The sequence below is a fragment of the Callithrix jacchus genome, chromosome 9 (genome assembly GCF_049354715.1).
Source record: "Callithrix jacchus isolate 240 chromosome 9, calJac240_pri, whole genome shotgun sequence".
Classification (NCBI taxonomy): domain Eukaryota; kingdom Metazoa; phylum Chordata; class Mammalia; order Primates; family Cebidae; genus Callithrix; species Callithrix jacchus.
Genome location: NC_133510.1, coordinates 13,686,068 through 13,710,400, shown reverse-complemented (window position 1 = coordinate 13,710,400; position 24,333 = coordinate 13,686,068). Strand labels below are relative to the sequence as shown.

The following is a 24,333-nucleotide window of genomic DNA, read 5'->3' as shown; positions in this document are numbered from 1 at the left end:
GTTAAACAGATGACTGCGGAACTCATAACCTTTCATATGCTAATGTACATTTCCAGGAAAGCAAGGTAGTATATTACAGTTTTAAAAACTTGTTTAACAATGGACTCTTTTCTTCCTGGATTATCTTACGGAATTTAGTGGCCCAAGAAAGACAGTTCGGGATGCTTATCTTTAAAACAGGATTGGCATGGCCACAAAAGTCTTGTAGCTTTCAGAGCTTGTTTTTCCACCTATGAAATCAGGATAATGACACTATCTCACAGGGTCATAAAGCTGAGATGAGACGATCCACAAAGCCTGCCACACAAGAGGCCTTCATCAAATGTGAGCATTTCTTCTCTAAAGAGAGAAACTGAATAAACCTGGAATGCTTGCAGTGAAAAATTTTCATGAAACCACTAAGCTGGGTGCAGTAATGCCCACCTGTAATCCCAGCTAGTCAGGAGGCTGAAGCTGGAGGACTGCTTGAGCCCAGGAGTTTGAGACTAGCCTGGCCAACATAGTGAGACCCTTCTCTAAAAACACCACCAAGAAACTAACTAAATAAATAATTTTAAAAAATGTTAAATTCACTAGTAGAAAGTTTTCTGTGATCACTGGAATTATCTGTAAAAATTATTTTTTAACTCTCTTAAAGAGCAGGGACAGTAGAAAGTCCCTTACCTCTGAGAGCCAGGGGACAGGCTTGTTCCACTTCAAGTAGCTGCTGTTACTGCTTCCACCTCGGTCAATTTCATGGTCCTAGTAGAATAATGAAGAATGAACTTGGTAGGAATATCAGGAGGAGAAACTGCGGGCAGGACAGGGTTGAGGCCCCTTGGAAGTGCCCATGGGGAAGCAGAGGGCCAGGAGGCACAGCGCCTGCTCCCAGGAGGCATCAGCTCAGAGCACGCTGCCATCTGTTATTCACACGATGTCCCTGGGGAATACATCTCTGTACTTCCATCAGTGCGTGCTCCTGAGGTTCCCTCACTTTTCTGAATTTTCTGTCTTCCCCATATTGGAAAAAAGTTTACCCTCATTAGGTCGGGACCTCTTGAGGGCAAGGGGCTTGGCTCCCTCTTTCTCCTTATCCCCCAGCTCTCTAGATTTGGGTTCCAACAAGTGGGAGCCCCTCAGGGATACCCCAAACCCTCCCTACCGTGCAGGTCCACAGGTTCAGTTTGACTCTGGTCCAACTCTGGGATCCATGTCTGCTCTACGCTCAGCTTTGGGGCTCCTGACTGAATCTGCCTCCTTAGGGACCGTTGCCTCAAGAAACACTACAGGGAAATGCTCCACTACAAGGCTATACTCCCAGCTACGGGCAGGGAGGAGTGTGTGTCCACCTTGTCACCTCTAGTCTCAGCAGCAAGCACAGCTCAGCCCAGCCCTCACCCTAGTGAGAGGCAGCACATGCCATTGGTGGTGGAGGTCACAGGCCCAGAGCAGTTCCAACATGGGCAAACTGAACTAGGGGACAAGGGCAGATACCAGAAAACCCGACCCAGTGGCAGCCCCAGGCTTTGAGGAGGCTGGATGACACCTCTGCAGCTCAGCTAGGAAGTCCCGAGGCCAGACTAGGATTCGAGGGGCTGTTTCTCTTCTGCTTGTCCTCCCATGGAGTAGTGGAGGTTATCCTTAACTGGGCAGAGCACCTGGGGACCCATGTTAAGGCACCAACAGGACAATGGGCTGGCCGGTCACCTACCTCGAGGCTCAGCCTCTGGGGGTGGTAGAACTGGAGGTGTGGGTCCACAGCTGGAATGTTCCTGCTGGCCAGAGCTTTGGCCAGTTCTCTCCAGCTGCCATACCCTGCAGAAGGGGGAAGAGAGGAGGCTTCAGGCCAGCGTAATCTGGAAACCTCATACATCTAAAAGATGTGGGAGGTTAATGGAGGGAACCGTCTTCCCTTCTGCTCCTCACCCCTCTTCAGAGGGTGAGTGGGAAGCAGGCAAAGCCAGGGGCAGGAGATAGCTGCAAATTGGCCAAGGTCCTCAGGGCAGAGAGAGATAAGCTTACATCCCATCAGCAGTTGCCACCTTCCAGAAACCAGAGAAGGAGCCAGGCCATCTGAGCATGGACGATGGGCCTCCTACTAAGGGCTCGTTCTCCCCCGGTTGCCTCTGGAGGCCAATGTCTCCCAAAAGCTGCTGTGGAGAGATGGTCATGGCAGGTGGTACACTCTTCCCTTCCTGCTCATTCCTGTGCCCTAAGCCCGGGAACAGCAGGTGGCTACTTATGGCGGGGAGACCCCCTACCACTGATCACTGGGTTGCTGGATGGAGCCAGAGCTAAGGGAGGCAGGAAAGGGTGGGCCCGGATGTGGTGTCTGTCAAACAAATTTATAAACCACTGGAGATACAAGATTAGAGGCCTCGCTTATTTTTGGAGTCATCGGGAGGCTACATGGGGCTGATGCTGTCTGCACCCTGAAAGCTCTGGAACAGGATGGCTTGCACACATCTGGGAAGGCAAAAAACCAAACCGCGGTGATAGGGAGGGAGGGAACAGGAAACTGGGGGGTACACGCGCAGTCATAAGTCAGGAGGTGAGGGGCTGCACCAGGGTGAGGGCAGGGGAGAATCAGAGTCCCTCGGTCAGCCACTGCTGTCACTTCTAAGGACCGGGATCCCATCTGAAGGGAGATTGCTGGGCTTTGAACAAGTGGAACCAAACCACTGTTAGTCACAAACCAGAAGCACGGACCACTGAAAGCCAGAAGAGGCTTTCAAGATCCCCTCATCCTCACTTCAGAGGAGGAAAATGGGACCCAGACTGGTCAAATGGCTAATCGAGGCCCACTTAGCAAGTACAGACAAGGCTAAGACGAGGACCCCAGTGTGCAGATGGACCTCCACAGAGCCTCCCCTCTCCCTTCAACAGCCTCAGTTCACCATGATGCCCCCAGGACACCGTGGTAGGCACTGCTTGGAAGGAATTAGCCTGACAGCCCCCAACCCCTGGGAGCCAAGAGTTGACAGCAGGCAGAAGTGTCACAGAAACCCCTATGTGAGCACGAGCAGAGACACAGACAGCCACGCGGACACAGAACACAGAGCACCACCCACAAATATGGGCATCACCGAAGGTGGCCCCCCACGCTGTGCACGAGTGTTTATGTAACAGGCTCGGGGACGGGCGGGCACAGGGACTGCACACTGGCACGCAGGTGTGGGGTGAGAGCGCTTTCTTACATAGTTATGCTTTGTGTGGGCCCTGTCGTGCTTGCTGAGTGTCTTACAGGCGTGATTTCAACTGAACCTTATTAAGAATCTCCCGAGAGGCCGGCTCCATTACCCCATTTTACAGATGAGGAAAGAGCGCTCCGAGTTTAAAGTCACAGAGCTCGTTGTTCAATAGCCAGGATTAGAACAGAGAGCTCCTCTGTCTCACGGGCCCACATTTTCTCATTCTGCCTACATTTTCTCCTGTGGGCACTTTTTGGCATAGACTTTGAGGCGTGCCGCCACAGAGGCCTCAGCAGGCGATCTGTCTCTGGGTTCTGCAGATGTTAAACCTCCACTCGTGTTATGGTTACAGGGATTTCTGCAGCTTTAGCCCTCTGCCATCAAGGTCTCTCCTGTTTCCAGGCTGGCCCAACTGGCAGGAACAGGCCCAACGAGTTCAAGGCAGGGGTGTGTTCTGGGGAAGCAGGATTCTGGGGCCACTGAGGTGATGTGAAAACATGAGGAGTGAGGGAGAAAGAGAAAGAACGCCTCCGGAATATCTCCTCCATTTCTGGATGAGCGCAGGGAAACTGCTTGTTCATCGGCTGATACCAACCACACACATTATCTAAAGCAAGAGCCGAAGGTGGCCCCCCACGCTTCCCAGCCCCGAGGAGCTGCTGACTAGTAGTTGTGGGTTCAGGTGTGCCTGGGTGTCACATGAGTTACACTATTAGGAGGGTGAGGATGGGCCCTGCCTTGCTCTTGCATCTGAATGACTGGGTCATCTTCGCTCTTATGACTGAAAACCTCTTACTCAAGAGAAGCTTGTGGGAAATAGCCATGAAATGCTGCCTGCCCCATCAGTGGGAGCTACAGCACATCTCAGGCGCACACTCCTTCTCCAAGACAGTCTTCAGCTCAGCCAAAGTGTGGTGTGACTGTTGGAAGTCACACCCAGGGGAGATGACTTACCCTCACAATGAACTAGCATTGTGGGTCTTCAGCTGCCCTTGTCCTGGCATCTGCTGGGAAGTGACAAAGACACTCTCCTTGACCAAGCCTTAGACAGCTCCTCTGAGCACTCTTTTTTATGAGGCCTCATCCTTGGGCCCCATCCTGGCCCTGCCTAGTCCAGTTTTCTGCAAGAATTCTGCTAGGTCCATTTAGCAGAACCCCCCAGCCCCTGACATCTGACCAAGCTCCTCACCTCCTACCCTTGCCTTTAGCAAGAGTCCCATTAGGCCAGTTCAGCAAGAATCCGTCTGTCCTTGATGTCTCTCCTCAGCTGTTTTCCACCCACTGGCCCCCCTCAACTCTGTGGGTTGGCTATCTAACCAGTCATCGCTGCTGTATACAAAGTTGAGCTCAGCTCTGTCCTGAAGCCTCTCTCCTGTGTAAAACAATACTAAATAAAATCCATCTGCATGACTCGTAACTAGTGTGCAGTCCGACTTCTCTTTAACAGAAGGCAAGAGGCAGCTCTCTCAGTGACCAAGGACAAATCCATTTAGGGAGGTGAGTTGATTCCACGTAGGAAATTCAGTGACGTTAAACCCAGTCAGGTCTTGCCCCTGGGTAACAGGTGAGTCTAGGTGGATGTGGTCTTGCCTCCTGGGTAACAGGTGAGTCTAGGTGGCTATGAGATACCTGAAACTTGGGATAAGTCAACAGCCCAACCTTCACTAATTTAAGGAGTAGGAAAATTCCTCTGCAGGCCTTACGATGTAGCAGAAAGACAAGCAAGCCTTCTGAGTCAGAAAGACCTAATCGTGGCCTGCTGAAGTGGCTCATGCCTGTAATCCAAGCACTTTGGGAGGCCAAGTTAGCAGAATTGCTTGAGCCCAGGAGTTTGAGACTAGCAATATATGGGCAACATAACAAGACCCTGTCTTTTTTCCTTCTTCTTCTTCTTCTTCTTTTTATATTCTTTTCTCTCTCACAATTCTAACCCTGTCTTATTTTTTACTAAAAATTTAAAATAATTTAAAAATTGTATATCTACTACTTACAAACTGTGACTGCTTGAACAAATAATTTAACCTCTGTAGCCCTGGCTTCTTCATCTAAATGGTGAACAAAAATGCCTGCCTCACAGGAACCACTATGAAGATGAAATTATGTGTGCCAGATTTAGTGTGGGGTCTGACACACAACAGGTACTCAATAAATGCTTTTTTTTTTTCCCTAAAAATTTCCAAGTTTGAAGTTTTGGATTTGGGAGTCAAAATATGAGTTCCAACTCCTTTAAAACTATTCAGTAGCTCTCTCTTTTCTCTCTATGCTTCTTTTTTTCTTTTTGTAAGAGACAGGATCACCCAGGCTGGAATACAGTAGTATAATCATAGCTTACTGCAGCCTCGACCTCGTAAGCTCAAGCAATCCTCCCACCTTAGCCTCCAGAGTAGCTAGGACTACAGATGCATGCCACCATACTTGGTTAATTTAAAAAAAATTTAGAGATGGTGTCTTGCTATGTTGTCTAGGTTGGTCTTGAACTTCTGGGATCAAGTGATCTTCCCACCTCAGCCTCCCAAAGTGCTGGGATTACAGGTGTGAGTCACCATGCTCAGCCTTCTCCATGCTTACTGACCAGAGAAGTAAGCAGTGGGCCAGCAGCGGCAGCATGGCAGTAGACAACACCCCCTTTGTTTCACAGTGCTGCTCTTTGCCCCCCACCTTCCCTCATCCCCCATAAATATTCACTAAGTGCATCTCAGGTGTCAGGCGCTGTGCCGTGCACTGGCATATTTCCTCTTCCTGCATCTTTGCCTCTGTGTTAATCCTGCCAATGGATACCCAAGCATTGCTTAGCCCCCCCTGGGGGAAGGTGGAGCTGAAAAATGTGCTGATTTAACTATTGACATTTGTCACTTGCCCTCTGGTAAGCGAACTCCTTCTGCTCCTGGCCAGACCTCTTCTCCCAGAGTGCCAGCTGCCAAGGCCCGGTTCTGCTACAACAGGTGTCACATTTGTGCCAGGAGACAGACACCCCGATCTCAGGTGACAGATAAAGCACCACCGTGGGCCTCATATTCTGCCCTCACAAACCTGGGCTATCAAATTCACCATCAGCTGGAGCTTTGCCAACATCCCTCCTCTGTGCAATGTAGACTCTCAAAGGCCTAAATATTACCATCTTTCTTGTTGGTAAAATATGGCATGCTTATGTCCCTTTGAGCTTTTTTCTAAGACTGTCACATACCTTATTTCATTAGCTCTTCTCAACATCCCTTTTAGGTGTTGTCATCTCCATTTTAGAGATGAAGAAACAGAAACAGAAAAGTCGAGTCATCAGCTCAAGGTCACATAGTGAATAGGATAATTCACTTCAAGGGTTTAGTGCCTGGAACATCATAAGCCCTTAACACATGGCAGCTTATTATTTGCATTATTAGTCACGATGCTGCAGATCTGGAACTCACAATTATTTCTCCTGATGCCTGATCTGATTCATACCCAAGAGGAAGGAAGTCCCTCGCTGCCCAGGCTGACGTTGGTGTTACAGATTCTGTGCGGGGACTGCAGGCCTGAGACTCCCAACTCCACTCCAGGGCTAAAACCCTTCAAAGCACTTGCAACTTAGCACTTTCAACAGTCAGACTAATTTCTCATGTAGGTTCAAACCCTAACTCTGTTAATAAAGACCCAGGGCTAACTAGCTGACCCACAACACGCCAGAGCCACGGCCTGCTACAGGAAAATCTTCCCTAAATCAGCCTAACACATAGCGATGCTCAAACTTCTACCAATGCCCAATAGGACATTTTACAAGGCACATGGCAAGATGTATTACGTTTGCTTCTAAGTATTTCTAACAATGGCAATATTAATAGCAGCTAACTTTTACCAAGCACTTATTATATGCAAGGCACTATGCTAAGAGTTATGTTTCACTGTGTAAAGGTGCAGATAATATGCACATGTGCACACACGTCTCTTCATGGTAAATGGCAAGGGAACCCAACACATATCTCCAGAATCTGTTTAAATCATCTGCTGATCTACACTGGGAGTAACATCACTGGCCCAAAATGAGTTAGAGTCACCTCACCCATCATTCCCACATCTTATTTCTTGCTCACGTGGAAATGAATTTTGTCCGCCTCCAGATGTAACTAGGTGTAGACTGCTCAACCCAGTGGATGGCACAAGTTCATCACAAGGGGGTAAACAATGGAGCAAAAAGGTTACCCCTGACGCCCACTAAAAGCAAGCTCTTTGCATCAGTAGGGAACCTGGAAGCAACTCCTGAATGCCCACCAACAGGAGAGGTGTAGCTGAGAGTAAGCCTGAAAGATAAGAGGAAGCAGGAGGTGTAGGGGTAACACCTGCAGGCAGAGACTCAGAAAGATCTTTCTGAAGCTCTGACTGCAGCCTTGGGGCAGGGCTCCATTAGAAAGGGCTTTCCCCTGGGCAAGGGTGTGCAAGAGGGAAAGGACTGGCCCTACCAGGCGAGGGAGAAGGAGAGGCCTGGGAGGGCTGGTTCCCATGTACACCACCACAAAGGACCTGAAGATCCAGGGCGAACGTAGATGATTTGCTAAGAAGCCCCAGGGTCTGTAGAGAGAACTGTCACCAGAGACAAACTGGAATGAGAAAAGGTGATGAAATACAGAGGAACCAAACAGACACAGAGCCCTTCTCCCACCAGAGAGCAGGAGGTTGTCAAGGTAGTGAATGAGAGGCATGACATCCGGGGCACAGTTCCACAAATGCCAAGAAGCAGTACTGAGTCCGGGGATGGAAAAGCAGGTGCTGTGGCTCTGTCCATGGAGGGCACTTGAGGCCAGTCACATGTCCTCAGCAGGACGAAGCTGCTATGGCTAGAGGCCAGCAGGGCCTGAACCCCACCAGAAGCCTGAAGTGGCACAGAGAGTCAGGGGTGAAGCCAGGGCCCTATCACCTGGGAGGGAGTCTCTAAGGCAAACCCAGTACTCCAATGGCAGAGTCAGGGTGTGTGGCTAAACCTATTCTTTCTAGTCCATCAAGTTCCCCAGGGAACTTGATGCAAGAAAAATTATCAGTAATACAACAGTAATAGTTACATTTGTGAGTTAGGCATGCATACACACACACACACACACACACACACACACACACACACACGCCTGTTATAATTATACTAAATGAAACATCGATTTAATATAATAAACCAGCTGGGTGCAATGGCTCACACCTGTAATCTCAGCTACTCAGGAGGCTGAGGTGGGAGGATGGGTTGAGCCCAGGAGTTCAGGCTATTGTGTGTTATGATTGCACCTATGAATTGCCACTGCACTCCAGCCTGGGCAATATAGTCAGACCCCTTCTCTAAAAACATTTAAAAATTAATATAATAAACCTACAGGAAAAGAAGCCTTAGAGGTTAAAATTCTTGCCAAAAGTCACATAGGCAGTAGATGACTAAGCCGGTATCTGAACCCAGGACAAAAGCCTGTGTACTGAGTTCCACTGCTCTATATTGAATGTGCTTGAGAATTTGTGTCTGCCTCCACTATCACCATCATTACCACCTGGTGTCAGGCACCCATTGAGTCTCCAGCTACCCCTGTTCTCCTATACCCTCTCCAATGACCTCCTACTCACCCACCACCTACACTTCACACACACACACCCCAGACCACTTCCTTATTCTCTCTCATGTGGCCACTAACATCTCTCCATATAAGCCTCCAAAATGCAAGGGGGAGTGTGGAAACCCAAATATATTGTGCATAGTCCCAAAACAGCTGGAGAATTGGACACGAGAGCATTTGAGCATAGGCCTGGTCCCCTCTTCCTAGCTCCCAAGCTCTTCCTTCTCAATGTAAGCCACCCAGCTGTGTGTCTGCAAGCAGACACTGCCTCTAGCCCCATCTCAAGCTCCATCGCAGCACAGGTGCACTGGTCTTCAGTGTCCATAGAGTCCAGGAAAAAGCAACAGAGATAGAGGAAAACGCTGACTCTGTAAGATGGCAATGGAGTAGCTTCGGCAGAAACACCTGCAGAACTCACCTCAACGTTTTCCATCGCCCACGGAAGCGCCAAATGGTTTGGGGCCATAGTGGGACAGTAGCCCTGTAGCTGATCAAAAGCCTGTGCCCTTCTTCCTACTCCTTTCCAGGCGGAAGGAAGGAGCAGGAACTCTTCTCAGCTGGGTGGAAGTGACTCCACACTGACTTGAGTGGGGAGGTGGTTTCCATAGTTGGAGGGCCTGCAGGGACACACGTGCTATAGAAACAAGGAGTGGGAACCAAAATGAAAAAACTGAGGCCGAATGTGGTGGCTCACACCTGTAATCCAAGCACTTTGGAGGCCAAGGCAGGCGGATTACGTGAGGTTGGGAGTTCAAGACCAGCCTGACCAACATGGTAAAACCCCATCTTTAAAAAAAAGGAAAAAACTGAAGATTGGAAAAGGAGTGGGAGAGGAGAATAATATAGTCAGGAATGTGGCTTTGAAAAGGAGAAAAGAGAGCATCACCTCGCCAGTAACTGAGACAGGAGGAGAGACCTGGGAAATACTTGATAATAGTGTTATTGGCCGGACGCAGTGGCACAAGCCTGTAATCTCAGCACTTTGGGAGGCCGAGGTGGGCAGATGACCTAAGTTCAGGAGTTCCAGACCAGCTTGACCAACATGGTGAAACCCCATCTCTACTAAAAATACAAAAATCAGATAGGCGTGGTGGCACATGCCTGTAATCCCAGCTACTCAGGAAGCTGAGGCAGGAGAATAGCTTGAACCCAGGAGGTGGAGGTTGCAGTGAGCCGAGATCACGCCATTGCACTCCAGCCTGGGCAACAGAGCGAGACTCCATCTCAACAACAAAATAAATTTTAAAAATAAAAATAATTGTGTTATTTATGAAGAGACTAGAATTGTAGGCTGACTACAGTAAGATGCGAAAAGGGACCTGGGTGGGAAGCAATACTGTTTACAAACAGTATAAACACAACAGCTAACAAATGTGCGTTTGCCCAGGCCAGGCCAGTCATCATGCTAAGACTTGTTCTCATTAATCTTCATAGCAACCCTTTAGGTAGGTGTTAATATCATTCTCATTTTACAGATGAGAAAACTGAGGCCCTGACTGATAAGAAGGATGTATATCTGCCTAGGACCTCACAATATCTAGATAATAGAGCTGAGATTTAACTCATTTGTTTTATTTTCTCCTTTTTTTAAAAAAAAAAAAAAAATCTCTTAAGGAGTATCTTACACGGACCCTTTTGTTTGTTGAATGCAAAAGCAATGGAATCCAAGGAAAGCAGAAAGAGGTATGGGTCCTGAGGCCCAGAAAGTTTTCCAGGCCCACACAAGGACTGGGTTTGGGGCCAGCACCCAGGAGCCACGGCCGCCCTGCCCTCTCTCCACTTGATGGCTCCTTTCGGAAAAGCACACTCTTTTAAGCATCTTATTAAACCCTTTCTCTTTTCTGCATCAGGCTTGAAAACAAATAAGGTACATTATCTGATCTGGAGAGCTGACAGCTGCTCAACTGTGAGGTCTGATGATTAAAACTTGCCAAAGCCAACTGAGGTTGTTGTAACCTGTCCTTGGTGGTGATAAATGGGGCGGGGAAGGCATGCATGACAGTTAACTCTGTTCTCCAAGAAAGGAATATGGGGACCTGCTTTCTTCCTCCAAACAAAGTGTCATTTTTTTTTTAAATTTTAAAAATACAAAGTACGTCTGAGCAGACAAAATGTCATTTTAATGGAACTTCAGGGGTGAAGGAGTGAGGTGCATGGTTTAGTCAACTATCCCACCACCATCAGTCTATCCGATGTTTCCTATTGGAGCTTATTCACATTCTTAGCCTATTCTTGTTTTTGTCCCAATGCCATACATTTCCATTGTGCTGATGGAGACACAGAGACCTGCAGAAAAGTTAACTGATTTGTTCAATGTCAAAGGGAAGCCTGTGCTGAGAACTGAACTAGAGCCATGGCCTTTGATTCTTGGCCCAAGGCTTCGTGCACCACAGCACAGTACGGAGCCATAGCTGCTGGAGTTTTGTGACCTGCAGGTGGAGTATTCCAGGGGAGGACACTGGCTGAGCCTAATCTAGGAAACGGCTGAAAATGAGCACAATGCAGGCAGAAACTAGGTCTTGTTTGTTATTAGACTCTTACTGTATAAATGACTTAAAATTAGCAGTTTCAACACATCCCCGTTTCAGGAAAGGATTAAATTGCCTGGGCCTGATTTTATATTCTCACTATATAAATCAGGCATCTGATGCTTGTGGAGTGAATGAATGAAGGAAGGAAGGACAAGGAGGGTTCAGTGAGAGGCCTGGCATATTTATCATGCTAGAACAAATCAGGCATCTGCTGGTCACAATTCTGGGCTAGGGACTGAATGAAGTGACAGACACTGGCCCTGATGTTGAGAAATTAACAACCAGCTGAAGGCTGTCACAGCACCCTTGGGACACTCACAATGGCACAGATGTCAAAGACATAGCCCAAAGGTGCCTTGAAGGAAGTGCTGTCTTTAGGGAATGCTTTGTCTCTTTTTTAAATTTAATTTTTTTGGGGGATTGTGTATTTAGTAAAATACCTATAACATAAAAGTTATCATTTTAACCTTTTTGTTTGTTTGTTTTCTGAGACAGAGTCTCCCTCTGTCACCCAGCTGGAGTGCAGAGTACAGTGGCGTGATCTCGGCTCACTGCAGCCTTAACCTCCTAGGTTCAAGCAATCATCCTACCTCAGCCCCCAGGTAGCTGGGACCACATGCGACCACAGGTATGTGTCATCATGCCTGGCTAATTTTTTTTTTTTTTTTTGTAAAGACAGGGGGTCTCTCTGTTGCCCAGGCTAGTCTCAAAATCCTAGGCTCAAGTGATCCTCCCTTCTTGGCCTCTCAAAGTGCTGAGATTACAGGTGTGAGCTACCATGCCTGGCCCATTTTAAATCCCCCCCCCTTTTTTTTTCACCAGGCTGGAGTGCAGTGGTGCCATCTTGGCTCACTGCAACCTTTACCTCCTGAGGTCAAGCGATTCCCATGCCTCAGCCTCCTGAGTAGCTGGAATTACAGGCATGCGCCACCACACCCAGCTCATTTTTGTATTTTTAGTAGAGATGAGGTTTCACTATGTTGGCCAGGATGGTCTTGATCTCCTGACCTTGTGATCTACCCACCTCGGCCTCCCAAGTGCTGGGATTACAGGCGTGAGCCACTGTGCCCAGCCACATTTTAACCATTTTTAAGTGTACAGTTTAATGGAATTAAGAACATTCACATTGTTGTGCAACTGTCACCACCATCCACCTCCAGAGCCTTCCCATCATCCCAAACTGAAACCGTACCCATTAAACATTAATTGCCACTTTCTCCTCCCCCCAGGCCCTGGCAACCACCACTCTACTTTCTGGCTTTATGAATTTGACTGCTCACAGGATTTGACCTCACAGAAGTGGAATCATACAATATTTTTCCTTTTGTGTCTGGCTTTTCTCACTTCACATGTTCTCAAGGTTCATCCATGTTGTGGCATGTGTCAGAATTTCCTTCCTTTTTAAGGCTGAATATCCCATTTATCCCATTGTATGGATAGCCCACATTTTTGTTACCCATTCATCTGTAATAGACACTTGGACTGTTTCCACCTCTTGCTATTGTGGAAAATGCTGCTGTGAACCTGAGTGTGCAAATCTCTCTCAGAGCCCCTGCTTTCCATGTTTTTGGAAGGCACATTCTTTTTTTTTTGAGACGGAGTTTCGCTCTTGTTACCCAGGCTGGAGTGCAATGGCGCGATCTCGGCTCACCGCAACCTCCGCCTCCTGGGTTCAGGCAATTCTCCTGCCTCAGCCTCCTGAGTAGCTGGGATTACAGGCACATGCCGCCATGCCCAGCTAATTTTTTGTATTTTTAGTAGAGACGGGGATTCTCCATGTTGACCAGGATGGTCTCAATCTCTTGACCTTGTGATCCACCCACCTCGGCCTCCCAAAGTGCTGGGATTACAGGCGTGAGCCATTGCACCCGGCCGGAAGGCACATTCTTTTAAACTGCAAGCAAGGAATAGGTGCTACAGGCCAAGGGAGGCCAGGCTGTTCTCTTGTTTGGTGGCAAAGCTCATGTTTGATGGAGAAAGCAGACAGTCTGGGAAGCCTTGGGTGGGAAGAGGAGGAGTGGCAGGTGAGTAGAGTCAGGTTTGGGCTATCCCATCCAACAAGTTAAAAAAAACACAGAACTTCTGAGCGGGCCTGGAATAGGGCTCTCCCAAGGGACAGGGAGGCCCTCGTCCACTAGCCTGTGTGGAAATCAGCAGTTCCAACACATCATCCTAGCTTTCAAAGAGAGGCAAAGTTACTAGCTCCTATGGAAACTCCAGCTCAGTGCCGATGAGGTCTGCAAACTGTTGGTTGGCTGTCCTGAGTGAGGCTGGTACAGAAACAGGGTGAGCACATAGAATTCGTGCAATTCGACATTGGGGACATCAGTGTGTGACGGTGGAATCATATCATTGAACATGGTACTTTGGGTGTTTTGAACCCCTGTGGTGAGTCACATGTTGTGCAAGCCGCATAATGGGATTGTGTAGCAGGACCGTGTCACTCAGTGACAAACCAGGAACTAAAAACAGGCGGGAAAACTGGTCCTTCACTGTAGCTTCTTCCAGCTGTTATCATGGGCCACCCTCCCCACCCTCCCTTCGTTCCTAACTGAGGCCAAGAGTAATTTTGGGAAAGACCAAAGAGTAGCTCACAGAATCAAAGAGAGAATCATACAACTGGGCCCCAGAACCAAGGCAGTGACTAGAATCTCAGCAGCTACCCAGTGACCCAGCTCCAGACACCTCAGTGTGTCTCTGCTTAGGATTCAAACTCCCAGGAGAGTCTGAGTGACTTGGAATTAAATTCCTGGGAAAGAGGATCTAAGTGACCCCAGGATTCAAATCTCCAGATGTCCCATGGTGGTGAGGGGTGGGTCACATCAGGAGGAGTGATGGTGAGAGCCGTGCAACTCCATTAGAATCATGGGTGGGGAGAGGATGATCCTCTGAATCTTCCCTGTGAAAATAGCCTAACTCTGAATAACTGATTGCTATTCCTAAACCCGGGTGCAACTTCTCTGAGAGTCGTTATATTCTTAATGCAAAGCCACATAAAATGCAGATGTCGCTGAAGGTATCAAAGATACAAACATATGGAGTTAGTTTTACAATACTTCAGAAACTTTGCGGAAGCACATGAGGAAGGTGGAAGAGCTGATGATTTAGAATATCCCCTGGAAAAGTGAGTTCCCATGCAGATAGACAATGCACAAGGATTTCTTGGAAAGCTGAGATAAAACAGTCATCTGCCACAGCCTTTGAAAGTGACTCTCCAATTCATTTCTGCTGTTGTTGAGACGGAGTCTCAGTCTATAGCCTAGGCCGGAGCATAGTGGTGCGATCTTGGCTCACTGTAACCTCTGCCTTCCGGGTTCAAGTGGTCTCCTGCCTCAGCCTCCTGAGTACCTGGGATTACAGGCAGGTGCCACCATACCTGGCTAATTTTAGTATTTTTAGTAGAGACAGGGTTTTATCATGTTGGCCTGGTTGGTCTCAAACTCTTAACCTCAGGTGATCTGCCAGCCTCAGCCTCCCAAAGAGTTGGGATTACAGGAGTGAGCCACTGCACCTGGTCTCCAATTCATTTTAACTGTAGTTTTTTAGAAAAGAAAATTTAAGAATCGCTGCTGTCTAGAGAAGCTGAGAAATCCAACATTCGACCTGTTAGTAAATGAAGCTTTAAAGACGGAGGCTATTGGCTGAGGTGACAAAGCAAATTAGAGGCGGGACCAGGACTAGAACCCAGGTCTCTGCTCTCTGGTCTGGGAATCTTCAGTTCAGAACTCACTACAGCCTCTAACATGTGGAGCTGTTTTCAGGTTGTGAGCCTGATGAGGAACGCACAGCAGTGTCAGGAACGGTAGGGAAGCATTTAGTAGCTTGGAATCCTAAGACTAAGCATACAGATCCAGGTCTAAAGAGGCAGCCTGGAGAACAAGCTTCTCTGAGAATTTCAGAGCCCACAAGTTGAAGTCCAGACTAATTAGAAATCTAGAATATTTTTTTCTTTTTTTAAAACAGAGTCTTGCTCTGTCACCAAGCCTGGAGTGCAGTGGTGCAATCATGGCTCACTGCAGCTTCTAACTCCTGGGCTCAAGGGATCCTCCCACCTTAGCCTCCCGAGTAGCTGGTATTACAAGTGTGCACGACCACCCCCAGGTAATTAAAAAATTTTTTTTGTAGAGATGGGGTCTTGCTATGTTGCCCAGCTCAGTCATGAATTCCTGGCCTCAAGTGATCCTCCCATCTTGGCCTCTCTAAGTGTTGGGACTACAGACATAAACCATCCACCTGGCCTAGAATATTTTATCACATAAAGGCAAGCTTTTGAACTCTTCAGAAGCATAGGTTATGTAACACTCACCTTTGAACCCTCCTTTGGCTTCAGCCCAAAAATTCTTCCTGTGCATTCACAACTGTGCATTCTTGGCTAACTGGGGTGCAAAAGGCCTAGCTTTTAGCCTGTCTCAGCTTTGGACACGCCTGCCTCACTAAGCTTAATCATTTTCAGCTTTTGACTTAAAGGAGAGGCATGGCGCTCTTCCTGTCACTTGAACAATTAGAGGCCAGTGCAGGGTTATTAATTGGCCTGGTTTCAATACTGTTGTGTCTCAGGGAAGAGGGAGGCCCGAGCACAGGGAGAGAGATGGGAGAACAGTCCATGAGCGGGGCAGTTGGAACATGTACCACATTTATGGGTTAAGTTCACCGTCTTATTTGGGTGCAGTTTGTGACACCTTAAAATAATTACAACAGTAACATCACAGATCGCAGATTCCCATAACATATGAAATAGTAATGGAAACATCTGAAGTACTGCAAAAATCACCCAATGTGACAGACACGGAGCAAGCACGTACAGCTGGAAACATGGCACTGGCAGACTTGGTGCACTTGGGGCTGCCACGACCTTCAATTTGTAAACAACACAGTATCTTTTTCTTTTAATTAATTTTTTTAAATAGAGACAGGGTTTCATCATGTTGGTCAGGCTGATCTCAGACTCCCGACCTCATGATCCGCCCACCTCAGCCTCCCAAAGTGCTGGGATTACAGGCGTGAGCCACCGCGCCCGGCCACAAGGCAGTATCTTGAAGGGCAGTTAAAGCAAAGCATGAGAAAATGATACCTGTACCGCTCCGTGATCTCTCGCAACATGCTACATGGAGGGAAACATACTCTTTTCTGTGCACTGACAACCACTTTTTGTAATAAACAAGCAAATGCAAGTATACTTGATAAGAGAGAGGAATGGAGACCCAGTGGGCGGAGGGGAAGCTCATCAATGTTATGTATGTTTGCTTTCTGCCTTTACAAATAAGAATCTGTTCGCTGGACTGCAGTGTCATTGTTGAAGTCTCTGCTTTACTTCAGATACTATTAGTTACAATCCCGTAACATAATTTCTACTGATCTACTCTTACCTTTCAGCAGTGCAATAAGACATGGACTCTGATGATGGCTGATTAAACTACTGAGCAGGCTTTTTACATCCCATACAGCTCTATGTCTGTAGGGAGAAGTGTAATAATAGAGAAGCGAGAACCTTCCTAAATCAACTGGTTATTTGATGTGTTAGTGACCATATGTTCTGAACTCAAAATCAGGATATGTGGTCTGGCTATGGCGATAGAATGTCTGAAATAGTTCACCTCTCCTGCAAAACCAGGCCAGTTACATTGTTTGATAGTGTTACCAGTTTCAAAGATCTCTATGTCCTTAGCCTCACACATTTGCTAAAATCACTGGTCAAAGCACCAGAAGGGACTGCTATACACGACTCTATCTAACCCATGTATAGCTGGATCAACGGGAATGTTGCTAAAGGCGCACTGAGATCTTTAGAGGATAAAGGTTTATTCCAAAACCCTCTATCCCATGTTCTGTCTTGCTGCTGACCCCCAGCGATTTCTCCCACACTCCCTTTTCCCTGAGCCAAAGTGTTGATCCAGGTCTAACCCCATGCTGGAGGGACATGACAGCTGGGCCAAACCATACACAGAAGTGGAGGCGGCAATAGAACCAACGCTAGGTCAAATATATGTTGAAACTCCCCCATACAGAGGATGTAATGAGAGGGTAGAAAGCTGACAACATGAGAGGGACTAACCTGGCCCATGAGATAATACTTCCCGTGGAAATAACCCTGGGGTGATAAGTGATGCTGAGGGCTGAGTGAGGAGCTCACCCCCCCTCACCTTTTGCTGGTGAGATTGAGCTAAGAAATAGCAGTCGTTCAACCTAAATTTGTGTCCCTGATTCAGCTGAAAGAGCCTCGGTGAGCCAACACATCAACAAGGTCTGGTGGGAATCAAGGAGAAAATCAAGGAAGGATATCTAAGAAGATGAGCTGATAAAAACAACTTCTTGGAATGGGACAGATGACTCTGATCCTTACCAAAAAAAAAAGGCAGAAAGGAAAAAGACGCTTTGGGGAAGGAGCCAATGCTACATGGAAGCTCTCGGATGAACGGAGAGGGAGCGTTACTGCCACTGAGCTGCGTTCCGCCAGCAGTGAACATTTGAACCCTTCAGATCTGTGCGACTCATTTTACCTGCATGATGTTTAAATGGTTTCTGAAACGTTCTCCTAGTTGGGGTATTTGTGAAGACGACTGAAGCACAGAGAAGTCGGATTGTTTTTCTTTTGGCTTCTAGAGCATAAACTTTGATATTCAATGATCCATGATAGCTGCCGGTATCCTAGAAATACATAAAACCCTTGAGAAGCTATTAACTGTTTAGCCTTCCCTGGTCTTAGGGGAATATGTTTTCCATCTTTCAAAGAGCCTGTTGTAGGCAATTTGTAGTGTAAGATGCAAATATTCCCTTGAGTGGGCTGAGGCACTGAGATAGGTTTCCCTAAAGTTCACCACCCATATAAAAACAGATACAGGCTTCTCACAAAGACGGCACAGTCTGATATTTATTTTGAATTGGCTTCTTGGATCGGTTTATTAGAATTCTGATGGTAGCACGAAATGGCTCGCAGTGGGAAGGAAGCTTTAAAAGAGACCTTAGGGCCGGGCGCGGTGGCTCAAGCCTGTAATCCCAGCACTTTGGGAGGCTGAGGTGGGTGAATCACGAGGTCAACAGATCAAGACCATCCTGTTCAACATGGTGAAACCCCGTCTCTACTAAGAATACAAACAATTAGCTGGGCATGGTGGCGCGTGCCTGTAATCCCAGCTACTCAGGAGGCTGAGGCAGGAGAATTGCCTGAACCCAGGAGGCGGAGGTTGCGGTGAGCCGAGATTGCGCCATTGCACTCCAGCCTGGGTAACAAGAGCGAAACTCCATCTCAAAAAAAAAAAAAAAGAGACCTTAAAGAAGAAGCCACATGGGCAGACAACAAGCTAGATTTTCTGAGCATCTATTATGTATATAGTCAGTCCTTGGTATACACAGGTTCCATAGGTTTCACATGTGTGGATCCAACCAACAGCGATTGAAAATATTCAGAAAAATAAAAATAAAAAACAATACATTTATAGAAAATACAGATTAAAAATATACAGTGTAACAACCATTTACAGTACTGTGTAAATGCAAATGCTATTGCACTGTATTAGGCATTCAAAGTAATCCAGAGATGATTTAAAATGTATGGGAGGGGCTGGGCATAGTGCCTCATGCCTGTAGATCTAGTGCTTTGAGAGGCTGAGGTGGGAGGGCAGCTTAGAAGCCAGGAGTTGGAGACTCAGCTGAGCAACAATACAGATCCCATCTTTACAACAACAATTAGCCAGACATGGTGGCACATGCCTGTGGTCCCAGAGGCTGAAGAGGGAGGATCACTTGAGTCTCTGAGTTGGAGGCTGCAGTGAGCTATGATCAAACTGCACCCCAGCCTGGGGAACAGAGTGAGACCCAGCATCTTAAAAAAAAATCACAGGAGGGAATGTGTAGGTTATATGCAAATACTGCACCACATTTTATATAAGGGACCTGAGTAACCTTGCATTTTTGTATCCATGGGGAATCAATCCTGTAATCGATCCCCTGTGGATACCAACAGACAAGTGTACACAGCTGCCTTGTCAGGCTCTGAGTGGATGTCGAAGATGAGTAAGAACCAGTTTCAGAGCCAGAAAGATCTGGCATTGAATCCCTGCCCTGCCACTTTTTAGCTGATGACCTTTGGCAAGTTCCTTAATATCTTAAAGCCCAGTTGTTTCACCTCCTTACTCCCATAATTCAGCTGGAAAGGTGAATTAGGTACATGAATGAATTAATTTCCAATGCACAACAGCCCTGTAAGGTACTTTTCTCCCCATTCTCCTAAGGATAAAACTGAGGTTTAAGGAGTTTACATGATTTGCCCCAGATCTTAAAGGTAGCTAAACTAGGATTCAAACTAATTCTGTTTGGTTTCAAAGACCACACTCTTCCCACTGCTGCCTGGTTAATCCTCATTCCAACCCTATGAAGCTAGTATCACGGAGCTCCCCTGGTAAGGAAATGGAAGCCAAGGAGCCAGTTCGGGTCAGGCAATGATTAAGTCACAGCTGATGGCTCTGCCATGACCACTAATGCATGGCTGGGCTGGAGTTCACACCCAGCCTGCCTCTCCTGTGCTCTTCCCCATGGCACACCCCTGCTTCACGCAGGAAGGGTGTTCTGATAACATGACAAGTACATAACTGAGCAACTGAGTCAAGTCTCCCGGAATTCAGGGAGAAGGATCCGGTGGACAGGGAAGGCATCATGGTAAAGTAGATCTCCAATAGGCATTTTGAGGAAGGTGGAGTTGCTGGGTCTGGGAATGTAAAGAAATCACTGAAATAAAATTAAGTGGAAATAAAATCACTGTCCCTAAAGAGACCTAGATTTTACATGACCACCTCCAGTCCCCTCACCCACCACAAGACACCTGTCTTGGATCCCTGACTGGAACCTAGAAGTTTTGTTTCTAAAATACAAGTAACATATGACCATTCTCCTCCGGCTAAATCAGAGTACAGAAGTGTGTCAGGCAGAAGGTTATGATTCCCCTGTAATCCCCAGTCTTCTCCCACGGGCTGCTCCTTACCCTTTTGCTAAATGCTCCTCATTTTTCCTTTAACCTTTAAATACTGGATTGCTTACCTTAGGGTCAGTCCCTGATGCTTCTATTTGCTGTCAACACTGCGGCCTTGCTGTTGGGCGAGTTTTTGGAACACCTTCTGCACATAGATGACCTCCCCAGCCTCAGCCCAACCACTCCCTCGACTCCTTGCTTGTACATCGAATTTTCTTACTCGCTCCCTCACCTGGATATCAGAGGCTTCTGAAACTTAACCTAACTCTTGATTGTTCTTTCCAAACCTGCACCTCTCCATCCTGTAAGTGGCACCTCCAGCCTTCCAACCACCAGGTCAAACACCTTCGAATGACTTGATTTCTCTCCCCGTATCCAATCTCTCAGCAAGTCCCATCAGCCATACTTTCAAAAGTTGTGTGAAATCTGACTACTTCTCCCTTCTCTGTGTCCACCACTCCAGTCCTAGACATCATCGCTCTTCCCGTCCCCTTCTGCTCACCCCTGCACCTAGAGTCTAGCAGCCAGAGGGATCCCACCAAAACATTAGTAAGGCCGTGTCAATCCTTGCTTGGAACCTTCCAGTGTCTTCCCAAATCACTCAGAATACAATCCAAGATTCTTCTGATGGCCAGTGAGTAAAGTGTACTGGAGAAAGTTTACACTGGTTACCCTGTCAATTCTTAATAGTACCAGCTTTCAGGCTCAGAAGTGTTCCAATTTAAACAATCAGTTGATACGGTTGCTCAACTAATAAGGCCATACAGATTAAATTTCTAACCTCATCTCCTATCTCTTTATTACCATTTCATTCCAGCTACTTGGCTCTCCTTGCTGTTCTTCCAATATGCCTGACCTCAAATCCCGCCTCGGGCTCCCAAAGTGCTGGGATTACGGGTGTGAGCCACCACACCCAGCCCAGAATTTGTGTTCTTAACCACTATTCTGATTCAATTCCAAACTTTTCTTATATATGGACCCTTTCTTGTTTCCTAAAAATCCCAGGTATTCACCACAACCAGTGAACAGACATAAATAAGAAAAAAAATAATCTCTTCCCCGTCTCTGCCTCCCCGCCACAGTTAATGTTGACAGCACAACAACCTTCCATACCTTCCTCCCTGCTCTCATACCAATAGCATTTATTCATCTTTTGTTTAAAAATGGGTTCATTTTGCATGTGTATTACTCTGACACTGATTTTTCTCACAGCATGGACATTTCTACAAATCAAAAAATAACTCATTTTTTAAAAATAGCTACAGGAATATTTCATGGTATGGCTACATCCCAGTTTAGCAAACGACTTCCCTACTGACACATTCAACCATTTGCAAACGTGTATGGCTGCGATGGTTTCTATAGGCCAAGATCCAAAGCAAGATTGCTAGGTCGAAGGGTACAGTGTATTTTTTAAATTTTTTTTTTTTTCTTTCTCAAAGACGGTCTGTGTTTCAAAAGAAGCCCTAAGCTGAAGAGGGAGTATCTTTTAAATTTGAGTTGATATTGACATTGTTTTTTCCAAAAGAGTTTGAAAACAATTCAGCCAGGCACTAACACTGTTTAAATGTGTCTATGTCCTGGCAGCCTCGTCAGCACCACACCACAATCTATGACATTTTTGCCAATCTGATGGGATGGCCTATATTTAAAATACAGATGAGCTTATATTATACTATAACATTATCCTGCAATTTGCTTTTCTTCCTCTCAACAATAATGTCATGAACATCTTTCAACCATAAAAATTTTGCTATTTGTGTCATATGATTCATCTGTGACCTGGCACATTTTTCTTTCCTGCCTGCGACAATTGATCTGTGACTGAAATGGGAATGACAATGTTGATCTACCTTAATTGGCAAGAGAAGAAGAAATTATTTAAAAACAAGTACAGAACCATTTCACACCCATTAGGACAGCTACCATTAAAAAATAAGACCATAGGCCAGGTGTGGTGGCTCACGCCTGTAATCCCAGCAGTTTGGGAGGCTGAGGTGGGTGGATCAAAGGTCAGGAGCTTGAGACCATCCTGGCCAACATGGTGAAACCCCGTCTCTACTAGAATACAAAAAAGATTAGCCAGGCGTAGTGGCGCGAGCCTGTAATCCCAGCTACTCAAGAGGCGGAGGCAGGGGAATGGCTTGAACCTGGGCAGCGGAGGATGCCATGGACCAACATTGTGCCACTGCACTGCAGCCTTGGGCTCTACACTACAGCAAGACTCTGTCTCAAACAAACAAATAAAAAAGACAATAACAAGTGTTGACAAGAACACAGAGAAACAGGAACCCACATACACAGCTGGTGAGAATGTAAAATGGTGTAGCCGATTTAGAAAAATCTGACAGTCCCGCAAAACGTGGAGTTACTATTTGACCCAGCAATTCTATTCCCAGGAGAAATGAAAGCCTCGGAGCAGCATTATTCCTAATAGCCAAAAAGCAGAAACAATGCAAATGTCCATCAACTGTGACTAGATAAGCAAAATGTGGTCTATCCACACAACAGAATATTACTTAGCAATGAGAAGAAAGGGGCTGGGCGCAGTGGCTCACGCTTGCAATCCCCATGTTTTGAGGAATTGAGGTCAGAGGATCGCTTGAGGCCAGGAGTTAGAGATCAGCCTGGGCAACATAGGGAGACTCTGATTACACAAAAAAGTTTGAGACTGCAGTGAGCTATTATCAGAGGCATTGGACAGGCTGCATTCCCAGTAAATTGAGGCATTCTTTTCTTTTTTTTGAGACGGAGTTTCGCTCTCGTTACCCAGGCTGGAGTGCAATGGCGCGATCTCAGCTCACCGCAACCTCCGCCTCCTGGGTTCAGGCAATTCTTCTGACTCAGCCTCCCGAGTGGCTGGGATTACAGGCACGCACCACCATGTCCAGCTAATTTTTTGTATTTTTAGTAGAGACGGGGTTTCACCATGGTGACCAGGATGGTCCTGATCTCTTGACCACCCGCCTCGGCCTCCCAAAGTGCTGGGATTACAGGCTTGAGCCACCGCCCAGCCCAATTGAGGCATTCTTAATCAGAGAATGAGATAGGAGGTCTGCATAAGATACAGGTCATAAAGACCTTGCAGATAAAACAGATTGCAGTAAAGAAGCTGGCTAAAACCCACCAAAACCAAATGACAATAAAAGTGACCTCTGGTCTTCCTCTCTTTTATACTCCCAGCACTTGTCATTTACAAATGCCATGAAAACAATGCACCTCCTTCCAAACACCACTCAGAGGCATCCTCCTGGCAACATGGCATTTGTAAATGACAGTTGACAAATGCCATGGCAACATCAGGAAGTTAACCCTATATGGTCTAAAAAGGAGAGGCAGGAATAATCCACCCCTGTTTAGCATATAATCAAGAAATAACCATAAAAATGGGCAACCAACAGCCCTCAGGGCTGCTCCACCTAAGGAGTAGATTCTTTTGCTCCTTTACTTTCTAAATAAATTTGCTTTCACTTGACGGATTCACCCTGGATTCTTGTGCAAAATCCAAGGACCCTCTCTTGAGGTCTGGATCTGAACTCCTTTCCAGCAACACTATGATTATGCCACTGCATGGCAACTTGGGCAATAGAGCAATACCCTGCCTCAGAAGGAAAGGGAAGGGAAGGGGAGGGGAGGGAGGGGAGGGAAGGGGAGGAAGGGAGGGAAGGGCAGGAAGTGGGGGGAAGAACTGACATATGCTACAACATGGAGGAAGCTTAAAACATTAAAAATACTTAAAATTAAAAAAAAACACTTAAAAATATTGTATGATTCCTGTAAGGTTTGATGAGGCAACTGGAGGTTTGCATGAGGCAACTGAGGCCAGTTATTGAAATAAAGAAATTTAATTGGCTCCTGGGTGAGGTTCTGCAGTCCAACACAAGGGGCCAGAGAAGTTGCACTGACTTCCTGGGGCGGGGGGTTTTTATGGTTATGAGGAACGGGCAACAGCTGGGTGCTCTGACTGGAGGGGAGCGGGATTGGGACAGGGCAGGCCGCCATTGGTTGGTGGGTTGTTGGGCGGGGTTTTCCGGTGCAAGAGCCGGCCAGGGTTGCATCAGCCGGAGCCTTCCAGGGGAGCCATGTGGCAGAGCTAGGTGCCAAGTGCAGAG

At 46.9% G+C, this 24,333-nt stretch overlaps 1 protein-coding gene across 1 annotated transcript in view; it reads right to left on the bottom strand.

Moving 5' to 3' along the window:
- B4GALNT3 (beta-1,4-N-acetyl-galactosaminyltransferase 3) overlaps positions 1-24,333 on the bottom strand; it is a 101,588-nt gene that overhangs the window by 24,890 nt on the left and 52,365 nt on the right. The window contains exons 2-3 of the mRNA XM_035255369.3: positions 1,691-1,794; positions 664-741 (exon numbers count right to left, since the gene is read on the bottom strand). Coding sequence (XP_035111260.2) covers positions 664-741; positions 1,691-1,794 — 182 coding nt within the window. The remainder of the gene's footprint in view (positions 1-663; positions 742-1,690; positions 1,795-24,333) is intronic.